Raw genomic sequence first — 23,198 nt, 5'->3', positions numbered from 1 at the left:
GCCTGAGATGTTTTTTACGCCCCAGTAGTGAGAAAATGAAGCTGATAAATAGTTTTCGTTACCGATTAAGAATCTGTTTTTTTTTTATTTTTTCTAAAATTAAAAAAATATATTTAGCGCATTAAAAAAACAGTTTGAAAATGTCAATTTAATTGGACACAAAACTGAAAATAATTTTGTTAAGCCATCAAAATAATTATGCAGGACGCTCAAACTGGCTGCTGGAAAGTCGAAACTTTTTGCGGTATTATTACTCATCATGTTTCAACGTTCTTTGTAATTGTTTTGATGGCTCAACAAAATTATTTTCAGACCTGTATCTAGCTAAATGTTTAAATACTTCAACAGAGTCTGTTGTATAAATTTACATGCATAACGATTTCAAATAAATTATAGAACAAATAATCGTTTATGCAAAAAAACTAGGTGACTATTCTCGGAGAGATAAAACATTAAAGTATAATAGTGAGGTATATAAACGAAGTGTCATACATAAATTTTATTCCAACCTGCTTGAAGCTATATCTGTGAGAAGCGCCATGAAGACCCTGAAAAGCGACTGAGGAAGTTTCAGAAAGGAGAGACTCACCCACATAAGGAAAGAGACGTCTACCAAAGCTACGGACCACCTTGGATCTGCCCGGGACGACGCGAGCGTCGCGACGCCAGAGTCATACATCACTGACGCTGAGATAAAAGTTCGCGCTGTGCTCATTGCCGCGAAATATGGTGGTAAGCGAACAGAGTAGAAACGAACACAATGGTAGTTATCGCGTAAACAATATATTCTACAACAATATATTCTACGCGTAATTATGAGCGCAATAGGATCTGATTCTGATGTGCGTCACGATAAATTACAACTGAATAAATTATTGCCTATTCTTGAAAAAATACATTTTATTACATCTACTACTAAACTAAAGACGAATCAAAAGCATCTTTTTATCAGTAAAAATATCTTTAAACACAATATACATAATTTTTCTATTAAATTATTCAGAACAAACCTCAATTTTGTTAGACTGTGTTAGCTGTATTTTTTCCTTTATATACATTCTCGCCTCTCAATTTTCAAAGACGCATATGAACAAATAATAAAAGCACTGTCGGATACAATAGTTGATGCAATGAAAACAAGTGAACAAGTCATTAATTGGTTTTGCAAAGGGCTACAAAAACAAACAACAGGGTGAGAAACGGGTGATGAAAGGAGTTCCCCGCGGGATACAAAAGTGATATCTAATAATGGAGAGAATATGATCAGCATTAATTAGTGAAACAGCTGCCTATTATTGATTTGCGCTTAAGCTTTCTTGAAAGCAGGATTCCAATTAGCAAAGGGAAACAGCGTTTCGCGCGGATGATATAACAACGTAAAAAAAAAAAGTATACTAACTCGAAGCTACAATGCTATGATTGCTATGGCTTTCTCGAAACAAGTAGCATTGTGTAATCAAAATTATCCAAATGTGCATTCTCACCCTTATGCAACCCTAACGTTCTTGATTCATTAAAGTTCTTAATCACCGGAAAAAAATGTTACGTAAATCAATCAATTAGTATTTGCTTACTGCATTTAATAAAAAAAATTTACGTTTTTCTAGGATTTTGTAAAAACACAACACTATATATTTTAAGAAAAAAGATTTGTACCTATAAAAAATTTAAGAAAAAAATGTATATTGTTGCTATTCTTTATTTTCACTTTTTTAATAGGAATTCTCGATTAAAGCTCTGTAAATTCGACAATTTTATTTCTGCGAATTTCTTATCTTTGAAAACTTAAAAGCCTGTGATTAGTTGTAATATTTATATACATTTTTTTTAAATAAACTACACAAATACTTTTTAGAGATGTTTAAGGGAAAGTCACTGATGATTTTTTTATGTTTGTAAAATAACAAAAATTAATACAAAAGTATCATAATAACATGTACAAAAGAATTCAGCAAATGTGTGTGCATGCAGTGTTGAAAAATTTAATAATTTAACTTGAAATCAAAACTATGTCCGTTAATTGAATTAAAAAATACATTTTTTTTAATTAGGTGCTGATTATTTCCATTACCCAAAATCCAATCTACCAAAGTGCTTTAACATTTGACCATACAACGCGCTAATTAATGAGCTTCGCAGGTCGCAGAAGAATAAAATTTTTCTGCAAAATTATCTTTAATTTACAAATATCGTTTATTTTCTTACACTATCTACTCTATTACATCTTTGTAATCTCTCGCAAGTCGTCATTGGACGACCGATCGAGTAGCAAATTAATAACCAATCTTATTTCGTTAATCTTATTGACGTTGCGGCGTGAAAAGCGGTTTTGTCACGGGAATTACATCGCGCATAAGTAATCGTTCGGCTCATTTGTGACGTGGACTAAACGTGTTTAAATCGCTACTTGTAATCCACACAAGCCGGAACGCATTACGAACGCACGACACGCACACACATGTACGCCTAGATAGATTACACGTATGCACATTACCATCGATCAGCTTCCGTTACCAGTAACCGCTGGGAAATCAGAAAATATCGCAATTTTTAAAAGAAAGAGCTAAAACGTGAGCTTGGCGCAGAGATTTTATTAGGACGTCGCAAAATTTTGATCTTTCACAAAATCGATCCCAATGGAACCACATCGCAAATCATAATGAACTAAAAGAGAGACTATACAAATTAGCCAATGTCAGAATAAATCTTCATATGCATCATTCACATGACAAAACGAGAAAACGTAGGAAGCATCTAATGAAAGAGATGCGCACAAGGTATTAATATGCGCAATAATACGACGTCAAATAGCATAAAATGGGAGTACATAATCCCGGATTACGTTTCACAAAAGTTAACGCACACTCGTGTCGCCGATACGCGCACGTGCGCACCGTCGCGTCACGGGTTACGCGAGAGCTTTTACGGGTACGACGCGCAAGGAAGTCAGGTGGGGAGATCGCGTACGGGTGATAAATTATAATTAGAATCGAGCCGAATGTGACAATCTCTGGCGCGCGTGAATCATGTATTAACTCAGTCGCTAATGGGTATTAACCATGAGCCGTTTAAAATTACAACTCCCCGTCTCCCTCCCGTGCCCGCCTCTCGCGAAAGAGAGCGAGAGGCGGACGCTTTATCCCGTATGCCGGTATGAACAGCAACAGTCCGGTAGCTGCGCGCAGTTCAACGCTTCCGGGATCACTTTCCACGCTACACTTACGATACTCGCATATTTAATTAGCGCAGAATTCCTTGACAAATAAACCGCAATCGCAGCTAACATATGCGTATCTACATATAGTCATTGTACATTCTATGCTATTTATTTTTATACTTTTTATTTAAATTCATGTTTTGAAATAATAATATGATGAAGGAATTTCGAATAAAGTTGATAGGTACATGCTGCAGTTGCTCGTATTATAAATTTTACATACTTTCCATTATTACATCGAGATTTAAACTAATTAATATTAATTACGTTTTTAATTCGTCAAAGGCGAGATGTTCAGCATTATTTGCTCCAAATTCCTGTATTATTATTATTGAACTTCAGTATTATTTCGTGGCTGCGGGAAGGAATAAATTACCTTAAGTTATCTAAAATTACAAATTTTCCTTGATTGCAATTTCCAAAGACAAAGCGTGCGTTTCGTTCGCGGCAAATCCAAGTGTATCACCAGCATCAATGCTTACGACACAAAATACCAGGGAATTTAATTAACGAAAAATGCTTTGACTGGTAAATCACAAAGTTCATAGCGCACTGAGCGAACGAAAGGAATGATTTTTCCTCCCTGACTTCATGCAATATGACAGGCTAGCTTGCAAAAACGAGACTTCAAAGAAATTAATAAAAAAAGTGCGCGCGCTTAAAAAAAAAGAGATATATATAACAATATTTTAAAAATTATATGAATATCTCCATATCTAAACAAACTCAATTTACTCATCGGTAATGTCGCGACGTCTTCTTTTTCTCTTTGTTCGTTCATTTGCATTTCGCTTACTGCGAGTTAAAATCCAATTTTAGCCTCCATCCGGATGAAATTACAAATGCGCAACCTTTTAACAGAGCTAAAAAGAAGCGCGATACTTGCGATTTAATTAAATCATGAAATATGACGACTGAGCGGTGGCAATTAAGTATCCTTTTAGAGGACTTACTGATACCAATTTACTCTTTCATGTACGTCGCGGGCACTTATCCCGTATCCCGGGACGCATCTTATCCCGGTGGTGGCACATGTCGCTTCCGGGATTACAGTTTACAACGTGGAGGCGCTTCAAAATTTAATTAACGAGCGCACTTTGATCGCGACTGTTCGCGCATTGGGCATTAAATCAGAATCGTTTGCTCTCCGATCACGCGTGATTGATGTGCATCAAAAAACGACGAGAGAAATGATTAAGAAAAATAGACCACGCGCCGGTTGAAACGCGATTTAATTGGATCGCAGCTTTAATTTACGACTGAGTGCGCGTGCTCGTGTTCGTCATTCGTTACAATTAAAAAAAAAATTATATTATACATAGCCCACATATTAAATTTTGTAATAAGCATATTTTTCGAAAATTAATTATAAATATATTTAATCACCTCAGTCTCGTTAGTTACAAAGGCGTTCAATTTCTTTTTATTTTGATTAAAAGAAATAGCTTTGAATTTTTATAACAAAATATAACAAAATAAAAAAATTAGCTCGACAGTTGTCATAAAATCCGTTAATATTACATACGCGATTCAGCTTGTAAACGCGTAATTTTATTCTAAATCACGCCCTGCAAAAATTGGACAGGGCAATACGAAAAAATTTTTCCATTGTATTTTTTTTCTCTCACGTTTCACTCGTCCAACTCGACATTAGTTACGTGCGAGTAAATTTTATTATCACAACGACGAATATATTGCTGACGACGAACACACGCGAGTAGGAGGGCGTAATTCCGGCCCGAGGTATTAATAATGGTATTGTGAGTTCCAGATCTGAATTTCGAGAACGTTGTCAGTGCAACATCGCGCGCTATCGCCCGCGCGTAAATTATGCGCAAACCGTGATCATTAAAAATTTATTAAACACGGTTGCACCGCCCTCGATGCTCAAAGGAACATTGTCATGCGTAACTTTGTAAGTCGCGCGCTAGTCGCTCATTACTGAAGACAATTACGTTGTCTCCCCGTCTGTTTCGCTGAGACGGATGACAAGATAAAAAAAAAACCGACGGAAAAATGTTGATAATAGTGATGTCGCACGTTATAAAAAAAAAACAACCTATCACGTTACACTTGCAATTTGCGTAATTTCACATACTCTATCACACGTATCAATAATAAAAAGGTAGTCGAGAATCGAGTGCTCACCCTAAACGTTCAAAGCTCAATATGTCGTAACAAAATGGCGCAATGAGTTGCGAAGTGTACCGAGCTCATTTAAAAATATAATCGCTTCATTTCCTATGCGACCAAAACGCTCAATATAAACGTTTCTATAATACAGTTTTCATTAAAATTTTACCGTGCGCAGGTCATAATATGAGAGCGCAGTAATTATGTGTATTCATTATATTCCTGATAACCTGCAGAATCTAACAAAAATAATTTAGAGGGGAGATTCGCACGTGAGTGCGCGCGCTTTTATTATAATGAGCCGGTGTGTGTGTGTGTGTGTGTGTGTTTGTGTACGTGCGCGTGCACGACCGGCCGTCCTTTGATGCCGCCGCGTATCTCTATTAAATCAATATTTATAACGGCACCATCGGACGCCCAAGCCGTGACATAACCCGAAGCGATTTTAATTAGCATTATTGCGTAAGATGTTCGTCCGTATCGGAGCGTGCTTTTAACGAGGGTGGCTTACGAGTATCGAATTACTTTACGGAAGATTAAAATCTCTGCCTAACGAGGTCGGCCGGCGGAATAAATCTATCTCGAAGATCTTCACGCCGCGCGTGTCACAAGAGGGAAAAAAAGAAGGGAGAAAAAAAAGGGGTAAAAGAATGATCATTAGTACGCGCGGCGACAAAAAAGCAAGGAAACAGATAAGACGATCTCAAAACGGATATTAGAAAGGGGATTAAAGAGAAGTGGTAATGTGCGTACGTGTAATATCTGGCGCGCTCGTTACAAACGCGCTCGAGAGACAATTATTTCACTTATTCATCTTGGCGAAATTGTAGAAAGTAATGAGGAACGACGAAGCGGCGAGCGTGCGTGACTCTTTTACGGGCGCGGTTAACTCTTTGACCACAAAGAATATTAGACTGCTTCCTCCGGGCGTATTACGTAATCTTTGATCACGTAATATGATATCGTAAACGTATGTACATAAGATATGAGAATCTGCATTGGAATATTGCAGAAATGAATATCCTTGCAATTAATGTATACCAAGCAATTAAAAGCGTAGATAATATGCAAGGGGAAAAAACATTCGCAGAATTGCAAAAGTGACACAAGAGGATCCACGTAAATACTATAAATTTTTTCACGTATCTTAAATTAAAAAAAAAACTTCCCCTTTAAGCAGATACAAGTATATAGAAAAATTTACAAGCTAAACGGAAGGAATTTTTAAGCTCGATAATGAATAATGAACTTCAATATCCGTAGCCTCAGCAACTATAGGCAACGTGACAGCGACAAATTACCTCAAAAACTAATGAAAGATCGAAGGTAAAAGATTAAAGAAGACAACAACACTAGTTAATAGCGCAACGGAGTCGCCGTATGGATCCGGGCGCATAAATAATCTCGTTAAAAATTTATTAATCACGACTGAGAGCGAGGATCAAAGAGTAGAAGGCAGGTAGTATGCACGCGCATTATCCGGCGCATGCCGTGCTCGTTACGAAGTAGGATAACTCAATCTACTCACCTCCACGAGGGTGATGAGGATGATGAAGAGAGGTGGTGGGCAGCATGTGTAGTGATCGGCGTAGTACTTTCGGTCCCGCTCCTCCGTGAGGAATTCATCGCCGATCATGCGGACCATCCTGAAAGTAGAAACATATCGCAATAGTTCAAACACAAAGTGTAATGATATTTGCGCGCGTTAAATAAACTGTGAAACTGCGAACACAAAAATATGTGTATATTCTATTTGTAGTATTGCGCGCCTCACTCGATACGTAAAAAAGTTTTTTTTTTCTTTGATAGAATAAATGAGAGGTTCTCTAATTCGAATTGCTGCAACGGTTTCAATATTTTAGTATATACATGTATTAAAATAAAAATGTAATAAAGCGCATATCACAAAATGATAGCTATTTGTGTGTAAATGTATGTAGAGCGAATTTATTCACAATATTATGGGAGAAGCAGCCGCCAACTGTAATATGTAATATGTATTTTCCATTAATCGATTCAGTTTAAGAATCATATGCTATAAAAAAAAATTATAATTATATATTAGCAAATAAATGATGTTTAAGCAAATCGATGAAGGTGAATGTATTTTTCAAGACGGAATTCATAATAGCATTTTATGTACGCTATTACCCGTTGCGTCGCGGTAATAAACACGATCGAATATTTCCAATTAAACTCCGCCATAGTATTTCATTTCTGAAGAGCGCTCAACACGGAAAAAAATAACTCATACGCACGCAATCGAATCTTTTGAGTCAAACTTTGCAAAACGACTTCGTTTGCGTGCGTTTGGCATAAAAAATAAATAAATAAATAAATAAAAATAAAAAAAATGAAAAACACGACAAATTTATAAATTGAATGTAAACGCAGTCATTTTTTTTCCCACAAAGTGATCTATATATTTACCTATAACTGGCATTCACACAAATAATTTTTACTCTTCCAAAAAGTTTTTTTCATTAAACGAGCATAGTCGTTGCGTATTTGATTCGCACGAAATACAATACAAGTAATCCGAAAAAATCCGAGCGCTCTATTGCCCGTCATTAATAACCAGACGATTTACTGAGAGGAATACTCGGCAGATAAATTCAAGATTACAGTAAAAAAATAATAATTGTCCACATCCAGAATGTTTTTTTTAATTCGGATTATTCTATTGTTCCACCGATTGGTAGTAACACGGTACAATAGCGCAATGCGGCCAAGAGTTGTCGTTTTGGAAAGCGTCTTTTCGCTGATAACAATACCGGCTGACTCGTAACGCTATTGTTCACATTGCATACTTGGAGTTAGACGCGCACGTAATCGGTAAACGGTTCCGAGCAGAGTAACGAGCCATATTCGGCTAATTAAAAAACAAACAAAAAATTTCCCGACCTTCAAAGCACTCGGTTGGATGCGGCGCTCGCAGACAACTAAAATTGGTAACGTAATCGAGTTTAATTAATGAGAATATAATTGGACGAAGGTTTGAATTTACGAAGGTATTTCTAGAACGGACACGCGAAAAGTATAAACGCGGAAAACTTAATTGCGCGTACAAACAAACATCATGAAGAAACGCATGTAATTGTGTTACAAAATAATGCAGATGAAACAAATGTTAAGGCAAAAATTTATGTTATTTACAATTTACTTTATGAAAATTAACTTTTGTAAAAATTGATATATATATATATATATATATATATAATATTATTTAATAATTACATTATATTGAGATTAATTAGTTCATTTATATATTTATACTACTGTACTTATATTACATTTTCTTTACTTTCATTCTTAATAATCGCTAATTCCGAGCTAATAAAAAATTGATGATAAAATAATTCGATCATCAGATTCGTACGATTCCAAAACCAAAATTCAAAATAGAATTTTATTTAAATACTCGTAATCGCGCAGAACATGAGGCAATACTTTTGCGCGGGATCCTGTAACTTAGAAGAATAATCCGTACATCTTTCAGAGAATATTCTCAGACTAATCGCCAGCCTCCTATAGTAATTTCAGTCCTACAGGGCACCTCGTTAATCGTCGCCAGGGGTAGCGAAATAATGAGGAATTAACTTCGGCGAACCTCCTTCGCCGGTCGATCCTCGAAGAAAAGAAAAACATTCTCGCGAACAATTACGCGCGAACTCTCTGCTACCTATAGCCTTCATTATCCTGGAGTATTCTTTTTTCCTCATTTACGACTTTCGTTACGAATGAACGCCTAGCGGAAACATCGCCGGAAAATTCTTCCTAAGAAATAGCACAGTAAGTGGCGATGAAAGACTCTTTGCATACAAATGCTAGTTCCCTGGTTTGTTGCTCCAATTCTCGATAGTTTCTTATAGCGCCATCAAGTTATTTTGGACTTGATTTTTGCGCAGAATAAGCTTCTCATAAAGGATAACATAAATTATTATAACGAATAGATATGTCATGGAAAATTATTTTCTGATTGCCGTAATCGCGAAACTTACAAGATATCAATGTTGCACAAATCGCATTTAAAAACTGAAAAAAATCAGCGAGCTTCTTTATATTTACGCACTATTCATTTTCTCTGCTTTTTTTCGTTCCGATCACGATGAGGACGACAACGACGATGGGACGAATAAAACAATGCACGAGACGAGGCCGTCAGTTAAGCGTACAAACGACATCGATAAATCGGCTACGCTGATCGCGGGTCGTGGAAAAAATTCGATATCACGTACGAGGATGGTAATAAAAAACGGGATCTGAATTCGGACGTGGCGTGAAGGGAGGGCGGCCCGTCGGGGAGGAAGGCGGTGGTGCGCGGTGCAAGCGCCCTTATACCTGGCTCCTCTCCGCGATGCTATCTCTCCCGTTACGTAGAAGCGTAGAATAATTACGAAGAAATATTGGCCCGTAACTCAGTCCACTATCCATAATATCTGCAACGTTTATGGCGCCGGGGAGATAAACCATCCCCCGTCTCCCGCTATCTGGTGGCGCGTGCGCCACCGCCGCGACCGCACCACCACCGTTTCGGTTCGTTTCCCGGTCGTTTCGAGATGCACGTGCGGATGGTGAGTACCTGTACGCTGAGTACTTATGGTACATGCACTTCTGTGACGGTCGGCGCGCACAAGTACTGGGCGGAATCGGATTGATCAGCGATTAGTCCAAGCACGAGCGTTCGTGTCATTTTGCTCGAGAACGCATTGAGATGAAAAAATACAAATGTAAATTTGTTATTGTAAAAATATTACCCGCAAATCAAAGTCACTTTACGAGTTTCAATTTATATCAATTAAAAGTAAAATTACAGTAAATTTTCAGTGAATAAAATTACATAGCAAATACGATTAAATTTATCTAAAAAGTACAAGAGCATATTGCACATGTGTCTGCGCTTGAATGTCCGCTTGTAAAGTTAATGGATAATTCTTCATTTTATTTCATTTGATATTTTTTTTAAACATTATAACAAAGATACCATCACGATATAACTTTTCCGTTCTTTTACAATGGATATAACATATAAAAATAAAAATTTCTTTTTTATACAAGATAATAGTAATGTTAATTATTCAGAAAGTAAGTTTTACCTATTAAATATGTAATGTAATACATGTAATTTAAATGAAGGAAAACCTCGCCTTGTTTAAATCATACCTTTTGCAAATTTCCACTTATTAATTTTACTCCGATATTGATAGAATGTTAATGGATCCCATGGCAGTTGTAAAATATCATGGACATAAATTATCAATGTTGGAAAAAAGTAAGCATAAAATACATAAAACATCAGACGCGCATGTTTACATCATCATATTATTCAAGCTCTAGTAAACATTCATGACAAACAGTCTCAGCTAATGAAAATCTGTGCTTGTAATGAGCATTTTATTTTCATATAATCGCGACGACATCCGCGCCAATTAAAAGGCATCAGCGCGGAAATCTATTCTACGTGACACGCGCATCATGGGATTATGTATCGCATCCTGCCTCTTGTAAAGAAAAATATTGTATATGTGCTTATGTATAAAAATACACAGGCACATAAAAATAAAATGTGAGTTACTTTAATAACTCGATGCGCACACATTAGCCTCTTTAATTACTCTACCTCATGTTAATGAAAATCTGTTATCGTACCATAGATATTTATCGTCGAAAATTGTAGAGAAGAACGCATTCGAACAAATCTCCTTTTATAATAACTCCATGCAAATCCAATGACAACGACATTCGTGATGATAAAGCGTTAAACTTGCGCTAACTCCCTTTACTCTTCACGCAAATTAAATCTTTTTAAAATGAAAGTTAACTTTAAAGTACAACGAAAGAAGATGTAAAAAGACGAGATTTTTTTACCGAGGCTAAATAAAGAATAAGTATTGTAATAAATAATATCGCGGAGATATTGTATTTAATTTCTGAAAAAATTCATTTTTTTTCCTATATTCAAAAGAAGCTGTTATTAGAATTAAATTGGCAAATTTTCGGAGCATTCTGCATGCGTTAAATTATAGATATTTGAAGAATTAAGCGGAAAGAGGCCTACTGTGCCGCAATCGAGCAACGAGAGGCATCTTCCGCTCGTATAAATAAATAAAAAATAAAAAAAAAACACAGAGAAAGAAAGACCGGAAACTTTCCTTCTAATGTAAAAGTTTGACATGGCTGACGGTAAACGCACATTTAATTACCGGTATGCCGCGCGAGACATTGTAGATCGCACGAGCGATTTCCAATTAGCGATATGACTGATATAGTAGGGTTCAAGGAAACGAGTCGAGAAAGGGGTCGTCTGCGTATGAAACATCGACTCGAAGTATAGGTGGTTAAGCGCACGCTCGATGCCTGCTGCTTGTAGGTCAAAAGAGAAAAAAAAGAGAGAGAAACGTAGAGGTAGAAAAAATGAAAGGAAGAGAGAGCGGAAGACCGAAATACATCCGAGCGGGAAGAGAGAGAGAGAGAGAGAGAGAGAGAGAGAGAGAGAGAGAGAGAGCGAGCAAGAAAGCCGTTTCAAGGATACTGATTAATTGCACTATCGGGGTGTATCGAGACTCGTCTGTTGGCCTGCAGAATTGCAAACGAGCTGCGCCGAATTGATTGAATGTACCGAAGTGTGCCGAGGTGAGCCGAGCATTTTGGAAAAAAGCCTGGCGACTGCGTGTAACGAAGGCTCATTACGTGTTTATACCGGGCCAGTATTCAATTTCGCTGCCTTAATTATGGACGATCGCGACACAAAAAAAAAGAAACGGAGAAACAATCCAGAGTTCACAATCATAGTGAATAATTTACTCGTACTCAGAAAAAGAGAGCCATCCACTTTATCCGCAGTAATTAGAGCGCACGGTTAAGAATAAGTTCGAGCCCGCTAAAAATGGCCAGTTATGGAAATTGCAGCGAGCAAGCGGCGCTATCTTTATCAAGAAGTTCCGTCGAGTTGTTCCCGCCCAAGTTCCAGTATGAATTTTATACGCTCCTTGAATTTTCAGGGTCTAATAAATGTGATTAAGGCGTCCTAAAGATCTACGTCGAGCTACTACCCGCCCGATCCAATAATTACTGTGTAAGAACAAGTAGAAACAAAATTAATTATGAAATTATTATGGAGTTATAAAGCAAAGAGGAGACATGGTGTACTTTAATTTTCCAAACTCAAAATTACGCAACCTACAAACGCTTCATAAGCTTCGTAACCTGCATCTTTAGAATTAAAAGAGATAACTTTTTTGCTTCTATTTTATTTGTATTTATCGCAAAAAAATTATTTTTGGTTTTATTAAAATAGCAAATTACAATGTAATCAAAAATATGTCCGTTAAAAATACGTTCCCATTCGCAATAAATCTTTATTTCTTTTGTAGAGTGCACTTGATAATTTTCGACAATATTAAAACCAAATTTTTTTTTTCAAAATCGATTACACGTATATTAAATTTACAACCCATTCTTACGTTCAATAACCCATTACACAACAAAATCGTATTTTATTCGATTGCTTTCAACGAACAAAATAGATAAGCGTTTTGCAGTTTGACCGGCACACGTGCACGCGCGACTCTAACAAATCGAATCCAGCAAAATATCTCTAACATAGTGCTCCACATCTCATCGTTGACGCGATGTACTTTTGAAGAATGAAACATTGTTCCGCCATCGCGTTATCCGCGTACTGACATGATGAATATTCATAGATCGCGGGCGCATCCATTTGTCACTTCTTTTAAAGAGGTTTTCCCAGCACACCACTTTTGTAAATGCAATGTTTCTCGAATGCGTTTAAACTGTGATAGGAGGGAGGAGACATGCTTTGGCACGGAAAATTCAATTGCACCCTTTTAGTCTGTCAACTCGATACTTGTAAAATACTTCCGTAAACACTAAATGGTTCTAAAATGATTTTTAAATACGCTCCAGCTTTAGGAAAAAAAGGAAAAGAATAAGTACAACATTCAACTATGTACATTATTACAATACTTAAACGGATCGTCTATATTATTATTCATGTATCTTTTTAGCTATAACTAAATAGATTTATGTTAAAAATTAGAGATTTATATCGGACACAATATCTCTTTTCGGGTCGCACGTGTCGTGGCGGTTGAGCAGCCCTAGAGGAACGTAGAAAAGTGACTTTTCCCATTTCTCAGCGTCAGTGCGGCATCTCTGTCCGCCGCGTCGCCAGCCTCGAAGACGGAAGACGGAAAACGGTTACGGCGACGGCGAGACTGTCCCAAGAGCTTCGCCGTTTACGTCCACATACACGTACGTGTATATGTGTGTATGTAATTTTATTGTTTCTACAGAGCCATAGCCATGGGGAAGCGCAGCAGCGCGGCGGCGCGCGAGCAACGATATTATCAAATTGGTTCCGCGAGTTTTCCGTGAGGCGCCTCCGCAAAGTCGCCGGCCGGGACGAAGAGGTAAGAAATTGACCCACATCGGGGCGGCTAAAGTAAGAGCCGGTAACGACCTTAACTATCTTGCCGAACTATCGCCTCTAATTACTAAACGGACAAGGTGCGGCGCGTCCCGCTGCTCTTTTGAACGATCGCGAAACTTCAACTTTCTTCACGCCATGCGAGTGCACAGAAAGAACGGTTTTACTCTGAAGTATCTAAAAATTATCTATTGGTAGATACAGATCTGAAAATAATTCTGTTGGACTATCGAGATAATTATTCAGAGCTATCAACAAGCAGATTGCTACACTGAAAAAAGAATTTGGTAATAACTGCCAAATATTGAGTGGAATAGTGCCAATTAAATTTGTGGTTAATTATATAACCAAAATAATTTGACTTTTCAGAATATTTAGCAAGTATCAGCAAATTTACAAAAAAATATTTAGAAAAGTAAAATTATTTTTGATCACATTAATAAAACATTTATTACTGGCATTATTTCATTCAATATTTCATAGCTGTTACCAAACTCTCTTTTTAATGTAGAATATACAAAATTTTTGTAGTATTGCTCTCCCTCTTTCTCTCATCGTGCTTGAACGTCCTTCATAATTATATTGATAGTCCAAGAAAATTATTTTCAAATCTGTATCCAGTTACATTTTTATTTTTAGATACTTCGGCAAAATCATTCATTCCGTGAAATTTATACGTGAATTTTCACCATCGGATAAATTTAACGTGGCTCCAAGAAAATATCAATTATGGGATTAATTGTAATTACTAATGGCTCCAAAAGTTGCGGTTAAAAAGACTAATTATATTTTGTATAATACAAAATTTTCACAGTTAACACACCCCAGATGTCTCGTGTAAACCAGGGAATATCCCACGAGGTACGCGCGCGTGCTCCACTTTGAGAAAGGCCAATTTAAAGCATTACACGAACGAGGGTGTGTGGGTTCCGCGAATATGTCTTGTCAAAACAGTATAAAGCTCGACGGGAAGTTAGAGACGCAGCCTGGCAAAAGGGCGATCTATCGCCCACCGCTGGACATCGCGTGCTCCTCGCTGCGTTGCTGTCGTGTTAATATCGCTTTAATCTTACTGCGGGAGTAATATCACGCGAAGTCACGAAGCCGAATCAAATGAATTCTTTAGAAGTTTATTTCATAAGTTATTACAACTCGGGAAGTTAAGGGCGCGCGATGAGTCGACGCGAACTTCTGAAAACTTCGCGTGCGCTCGCCGAATTTTTTTTCCGACTTTCTTTGTGGGTGCCACAGTTAATCCGGATGTAAATCGTTGCGATAACAAAATCACGGTGCCGATACTGTAATCGTATATAAAAAAAAATTTATGTCTTTGTAATATTAGCATTTTTTAATTTAAAAAAACAATCGTTATTATACGCAAAATCGTTTGTACTAAATTTCATTGTAAAAATCAATCGTTTAGTTTAAAAGCTCCGCAAAGAAAGATTTATTGCAGATTTAAACGTACCTAATAGACGCAATTTTGATAGCACTGTAATGATGATTGCAAAAAAAAAACTATTAAACCGTAATTTTCGTGCTAGTATAAAAAAAAATAATAAGTTTCTCGCAAAAGATTTTGCAACATTTTTATATCTATTGGAGATAACGTTGTAAAAAAATTATTAAAATCGTACGTATCGCATATAAAAGCACTTATATGTTGCAAAAACAAATAAACTCTTTGGCAAGCGCGTTTTACGCGCGAGTAAATAATTCCGGCGTGATATCAACCTGCTACGTTGTGCATATTGCTGCGGCAAGATTAAAATGCTATTTATCGCACGTGTGCAGCAATACAAACAAAATTACGAATGCGAGTAAAGCGCGAATAAATAATTTCCTATGTGACCTCCTCTTTTTGGTGCATATCGCGCTTTTCCGACGGGGCACAACGTCGCGCAATATATATCGCGCGGATGTATTCCGTTATTATACGATGTAAAACGAGGAAGTATTCCTTGAAGTATTCCTTCGGACAACTTGATATCCGGAAAGATTGGATCAAGTGGGTTCGGTTAAGCTCGTTCCTTTGTAAAATTCGCTCAAGCATATTCTTTCGGGATGCGTGTAAGAGCCTCGTTCTCCGCTTATTCCATGCTGTCCTAACGCGAGATAAAGATTCTCGGTGATACGAATCCAAGAGCGCTGTGAAAAGTTTGCGAGAAATCACACGATTTTTCGATGAACAAAAAAAAGAAGATTAAATTAAATCCTTTCAGTCGCGTAGAAAAATCAATATCAAAGATTTAAATTTTATTTTACAAACAATGCAATTAGGACAATTTTCTGCACGTAAACAGATAAGGGCTAAATGTATAAAAAAAACTATTAAACACTGTCATAATATAAAGAATTATCTAGTTTTTCTTTTTTTTAATAAGCAAGAATCTTGACGGTGATTATATGTGCCTTTCGAGAAAAATTTTGTCGACGCCGGTGTAAACGATCGACAATCAAAAGTGAGAAACGGAATCGAGCTCTCGGTCGATCGTGCACGCTCGCGTGCAACTACAGATTGGGTATCTCGTACTGACAGAATAGAATAGAATATGGAAGGCGTCTAACGCGCGGCGGGCCGTGCACGCGGATATCCATCGCGGCGTGCATGTAAAGCGCATAAAAGCCGATCAGAGTGAAGCGGTATGAGGCTCGTATCCGCAGCGTTATACATGTTCGTTTAATGCCTCGCGACGCGCGTCGAATCCGGAAAGAGTCCGCGTGATTGCGAGCGAAAATGTGGTTCGATAGACTTCATTCTTGACTCACTTACTCAATTGATAGATCCGGAACGCCAAATGAATATCTTCAATTGTCTTTTCACTGCATTTATTATTAGTATTATTTTTTTTTTTTTTAGCGACATTGATACAATTGACACACAGAAAAAAATTAATACCAAATCAAAACATTTATTGTTTTTCATAATATAAGCAGAAATATAAAATCTTGAAAAAATTTGATAAGTTTGCTTATATATGAGACAATGAATTAATATGACACTAATTTTTTTCTATGTATCTATAATAACTTTGAATTCTATTCGTAGAGAAACACAGGTGAATTCAAAATTAATAACAAAACGTCTATCAAATGGTGAAGTAAGATATTAGATATTATATGACATATGAAATGATATATCATCATTATAAATAGAGAGAGATTTGTATTCTCCAAATTCCGATTGGATTTTCAATAAATCGTAACGCGCGTTTCCCATACAAATAGATACGTCGTCGCCAGGAGAATTTAATCCGTTATCGGATTACCAGGTCTCCAGTCACCAGCGGTCACTATGATTATCCAGATAACCGGTTCGCCAATGGCAAACAAGGAAGACGATGCGGAAAGTACGAGAGATAGGGCGGAGGAAGAGCGGAGGGATGAATACGACACTCTCGGATCACACACGGATAGAGAGGGAGTGTTACACCACATGTGACCGAGGAGGCATGAAATTGTGCTCAGGTCGCGGCATATTAGATTATTAGGAATCCACGTGAGAGCATCCGCCGACGTCGTCCCGGGCCGGTGTTCCCCGTGGGAGTGCGGGACAAATATTGCGATAAATCAAACGACGGCGACGGTGGAGCCATGACGGTTTCATGGCCGCCACTGAGGCAACGGGGAATTTTCGCCCGAGCAACCGTAAAGTCGCGGAGCACGATGGCGTTCTAATTGGGAGATAAATTCGAGGAAATAAAGTCTCGTTTCAAATATTAGTAATAGAATACTAGCAGGAATTGCATTTTTTCTGCCAGAGGAAACAAGAAAAAGTGAATGAAGAAGGATAAGTTTCGAGTCTAAAACCAAAGTGTTTAGAAAAAAATCGTCGCTTTACAGATGGTTAAAAAATATCGCTTCTTAAGAAAGTTGCTTCATTATAAATATTCTGTTTTAAATACAAGCATTCAAAACATATCTTTATGATATATACAAATAGAGAGATCTGTATATTATATTTTTTATCAAGGTAACAATTTTTTAAATTAATTCAAATTAAAAATTTGGAAACTAATAACGCAATAAAAAGCTTAATATATTGTATCGAGTTATTTTCGCGTTCTATGTTACCGTAATAGTCTGGAAATCCGCGCCAATTGTTGCCGCGAAAAGCCGCCTAAAGCCCCAATTTTCACCTAAAAACGAACCACGTCGCTGTCGCCGAATTTATTAAACCGACAAACGATGAAAGCTTTCAACGAGAGAAAGTTGCGAAGTCACCGGGAAACATTGCGAAGGGGACGGAAGGAAGGGACTAGGCGGTGGCGGTCCTCTCTCGACAAGAGGACAACGAGGACGAAGACAGGCTCCTCCCTGGGGGACGAGGAACTCGGCGGGGAAGGGGCTTTCCTCGGAGGAGGAAATTGACTTCTGGCAGGTAAAGACGCGTGCTCCGACTACAGACGTCGTCGTCGCCTGTGCTCTCGCTGCCGACAGCCGCCGGCGCTCGGCGCACGTCGAGCTATAAGCTCGTAAACGTACTTCGCTTTTCGGAGCTGCTCGTAAAAAAGCTCACTACATACGGCACCGTTCTTTCCCTCTATCCTTCTCTCCTTACCGTCACGTTTCCACTCCTCTTACACCTGCGAGCACCGCCAACTAAATCCTGCTGGTATCTGCCTGCCTAATCTCGCCGAATCCATTCTAACCCCGTCGCGAACAGAAATCGTTTCCTCGCACAAGAGTAGGGCTAAGCGGGGAGAGAGAACGTCTGCGTGGATAGATAAGTAAAATGATAAGAAAGCAGTATGGCAGCAACTTCAAAAAGCAGTGGTGTAGGTCGTTTAGTAGTATATTGATATAAGACTATCTAGGTAATCTTAGCAAAAGGACATATATACCTCGTTCTTTAAAAATCAAGGGTAATCAATAGATTCAATGGCATTACATTGTAATACAATGTATATCTTCGATTGACAAAAAAAGTCATGTCGTTCTTCCTCTATGCAAATGAAAGGCATTTTTTCATACACAGCAAAATCTTTCATTTACAAGTACATAAAATACAAAACGACATGGCTTTTTTGCCAGCATATTTTATTCGCTCGAGAAAAATTCAACAGACATCAGTAAAAAAAAGATTTATTGATTATTAAAAAATTTAATAAATAAATCTAAATTAGAAAATTGTAGATATTTCGGAGAATAATTGATCATTAGTTATTTCGGAAAATAATTGGTATAATCTTTAAAATTTGACGAGATTTAGTATGCAAAAATAGTGAAAAATTGGAAATAAATATAGCGCTAACACAATGTCGGGAAATAATTGGCCAACATTCGTGTGAAAAATCAATGACGAACAAAGAGAACTACGAAGAGAACCGCAAAGAGAACAAGCGGATTTAACTTGTTAGACTTTATACCAATTGATAAGACAGAAAAAGAATAAACATTGAGAAAAATACTAGTATTTTACGAGTTTGAGTGCGATTGAGTTTTCCGTTGACGTATTTATACGAGTGAGAATAATGCGAATTAGAAAACCGATCAAACGGAAAGCTTGCAAGTTCTCAGTAGCAAAAAATAAATAATAAAACAAAAATAGACTACGTTACGTGTATCTATTATTTGCTTTATGCAAATTTCAATGGAAATAAACATCAATTATATCGCAAATTGAAAATGACGGATTGAATTTCGCGACAGAAATAATGAAGCGATGTCCACGTCGAAGATGCATTGTTAGACGCAGATAACATTTTATCGATCAGCAGTATTCGAATGAAAAAAAAAGTTATCAGACTTGAGCTCCGACCTCGTTTCTTCTCCGTTGACGTTGTCGTGTTCGTATCTTATGTAAACGTGGCTTGCTTTATTCCGGAGAATATCCCTTCGTAGTCGATTGAATCTTCGATACGTGATTCGAAGATAAAACGAAGCGGACGAAAGAGATTCGCTGGTAGATATTGATGATAAAAGCGGGAGTAAGTAATCTCGATACCATTCACACACAGAGAACAGACATCCAATTTTTGCGCGGTTAAGACACTGCTTTTTCCATCGGGCTATTTACTGCGGATTCGAACGAGAAAGGAGGGAGGGGGGGGGGAGTAAATTGAAGGTAAATAAATAAATATCCAACATTTGTTGGCTAGTCAGGTGAGCAAGTATTTCGCATCGTACACCGAAAGCGGGCGTTAAACGAGAATTAATTAGCGCGCTCGCTCGGCCCGATACTTCACTCGTAACGCTAAACTCGTAGAGCCCGGCGAGCCAAACAACTGCCTGGCAACTTTTCGAAACTATCTTGCCGCTACGAAGATCAAAGGACCAAGCGCGCGTTCGAGGAATTCGAGGATCAGTAGTACGCGCGCCGTGCGTCAGTGGAGACCAGCACGATGTATTGTGCTCATAATAACGAAGTGCCTCGCAATCTCGTTAACTTATATCAAAATCGCGGAAAGAGTGAAATTTTATCATCGATTACTCGGTACGGTATTTTTGTTAACGGTGCACACGCAATGAAGGATAAAAATTTGACGGCAGCGTCGTCGACATTAATTATTGGTGAACTGGGAAATTTTCGTTAATGGATGCAATAAAAGAGTAATAAAAAGCGAAGGAGATTAAAATGCATCTCATGTATAGTTGAGCACGGGTAAATCAAAATATCGACAATTATATTATCGAACGGAACGTACAGTGCTTCAACTCGTTCATGAATTCGAAATATTGTACACTGCAAGTTGCATTAATTTAATTAGTAATTTTATTAATAAATTGAATTCATTATTACAATAAATTAATCGTTAATAAGTAATTACTATTAAATCAGTAAGTTCGTTATCCTATATTTCTTTACTTTATTTGATCGGCCAATCTCTAGTGTTCTTATCATTCTTTGGCACGTGAAATCGAAGGACCGTTGCGTACTTCGGAGCGAATGACTACGAAAGACGCAAGTACGATCCGACTAGCGATACATTGCGAAAAGCTTATCCGCTCTTGTAGAAAATAAGCCAAAACAGAGGGTGCGCATAGAGAGATCGTTGAAATTCCCCGTGTTTTTCGCTACTTTCTAGTGGTTCGGCTTTTCCCGGTAAATAGCGAAAGGAAGAGCGGATCAAAGAACGCCCACTGTCGATCTCCTCTATCTCCCTGCTTCTTTGTCAATCTTTCGTCCATCTTATTCGATCTTCGGCATCCTCCTATCATCCTCATCTCCGTCCTGTCCGCTCCCTCCTCTCTCCGCTCTTCCCTCGCTATACCGTCCAAATATCGCGATATTCAAATACTGTCTGGACATGGAACGCAGTCGAGTGTGGGAGATCGCCTGTAAGGAGAATGAATCCCAAAGGATGCCTTTGAGCAATAGTTTTATTCATCCAATCACCTTTCGCTATTACGTATAAAAATTTACCGTGCGCCAAAGAAAGAGAGAGAGAAAGAGAGAGAAAGAGGGGGAATAAGACGAAGATCGTCAACTGAAGATCGCAGATGAACGAATTGTGCTGGAAAAATTCCGTAATCCGAGCTCGATTATGCGCTCTCGTCCATAGACGCGAATGGATTTCCCATGAGGATATTTCAATCTTAGAAGACTATAATTCCGAGTTTTAGTTTTTTTTGTGAAAATAAAATAAGGTAAGCTAAGAAGCATTGATGTTAAAGATGTAGAGATAATTTCTTTTTTATCTTTTACTATTTTAGCTGCTAGCATTACTCGACGTTGGTAACAAACTAAAATCATTTTCAAAGAATAAACTATCTACATTTTGTGCGTTACTTAAGTGAGGATAACGTTCGTCTTCCAAGAGTATCGGATAAGTGAATACGATACTGTTTGTCAGATATCCGAAACGCCTAAGGGAATCATCGCATCATTTTGCTGTTACACGCATCCTATTGCCGTCATTCTCTTTCAAGCGAGATTACTTCTTAAGAAAGATGTCGATATTACATTTCGCTACGTCAAGAGACTGCGGAGAGCAACGTGGCGTATCAGCTGCCAAGAAGAAAATCCAATTCTGCGGTCGTCGTGGTATTCGGATCATCCAGATTTGGGAAAACCGGCATGACCGGAGCGGTTAGACGGACATAAACCCAACCGATGATGTACGGTTCTATGGTAAACCACCACCATGCATTAAGTGTACCTGCGTTCCATCCCTTGCCCACCTTCCAAAACCTCGCACCTCCAACCACCGTGACGTCGGTGCGCACGACCTAATTATTCGCGCATGTTTATATGCACGCCACGGGTATTACTCCGTAATTTCCGTTCTTGTCGAGTTTCTTCTTCTCCTATCACTTTGCAATTTCAAATTCGGAAGCTGTTCTTTCGGAAGTTTTTAATTAAAAAATTATAGAATTTACCGCTGTACAAAAAAAAAATCAAAAGAATCCACAGAATATTCACGAGAAACTACTACAATCTCAAACAGATTTTTTATAACTTAGATCGACCGATAAAAAGTTCTAGAAGTGCTGCGCAAAAGTGAAGATTAATTTTATTACATATCTTATTATCTTATTACCTCCTTTCATGTCACTTAAAATAATTTATCTATTGCTATTTAAAAGTTAAATAATGTTAGATAAATTAAATCTAAAGACAACTGTTCTGTTCTTTTTTAAACTAGCAATGTAAATAAAACGTGCATTAAATATTTTATTATTTTTTTAAAATTAGATTTTTTAATATTTTTAGATAAAAAAAATGCTAATAAAATGCAATAACGCGTTTTAACATCGGGTCGTTGAAGAGATCAGTTTATGAAAGCATAGAAAATATATACACGAGGTTAATAACCGACAATTTCCTATCTAAGAATCGCTTCCTCTCGCATCCTCCCTCTCTCTCTCTCTCTCTCTCTCTCTTCTCTCGTCGCTCATCGGGATGAGAATCTTAATAATCCGCGGCGAGAGGTTTAACCCCGTAAAATTTAATAACATTAGATGCGCTGCGCTCGTAAATTTTACAACGTCGTATAAAGTACACTTCACTAAGCCCAGGAAAAATATGTCATTGAATCGAAAACTGGTGTCTCATTACGCAAGAAGCGCATTTGTAATATTTAAATATGTCTATCTAAAGACAAATTTAAATATTATTCGCAATTGGTTATTCGCAATTACCCGCTCAAAAAAAAAGAATATCTGCACTTTTAACATTATTGAACTCGAACTTTACTTCGATAGTATTGTAACTCGGATTTTAATTAACAAAATATTTTACAAGAAAAGTATCAAGACCACCCGCTGTGATCATCTTTTAAAAAATTGAATTCGTTATTCATTATTAACACATTTTTCCATAATGTACTGAGATCTAAAATTGTTAAAATTAAACGTATTTCAGTGTTAAAAAAATTAAATAAATTTTCAAAAACGTTTTGCCAATTATGTGAACGTGTCGTGCAAAAGATGTTTAATGTGTAAGAAAAATGTTTA

At 37.4% G+C, this 23,198-nt stretch overlaps 1 protein-coding gene across 2 annotated transcripts in view; it reads right to left on the bottom strand.

Annotated features, from left to right (window-relative positions):
- The window catches only part of LOC105200849 (protein rhomboid), a 388,086-nt gene that overhangs the window by 101,534 nt on the left and 263,354 nt on the right, over nucleotides 1-23,198 (bottom strand). For both annotated transcript variants that reach the window (XM_039451174.1, XM_039451175.1), the window contains one exon: nucleotides 6,879-6,996. In XM_039451174.1, coding sequence (XP_039307108.1) covers nucleotides 6,879-6,996 — 118 coding nt within the window. The remainder of the gene's footprint in view (nucleotides 1-6,878; nucleotides 6,997-23,198) is intronic.

The sequence above is a fragment of the Solenopsis invicta genome, chromosome 6, assembly GCF_016802725.1.
Source record: "Solenopsis invicta isolate M01_SB chromosome 6, UNIL_Sinv_3.0, whole genome shotgun sequence".
Taxonomy (NCBI): Eukaryota; Metazoa; Arthropoda; class Insecta; order Hymenoptera; family Formicidae; genus Solenopsis; species Solenopsis invicta.
The sequence above is the reverse complement of the archived record's forward strand: the minus strand, read 5'-3'. Positions and strand labels throughout refer to the sequence as shown.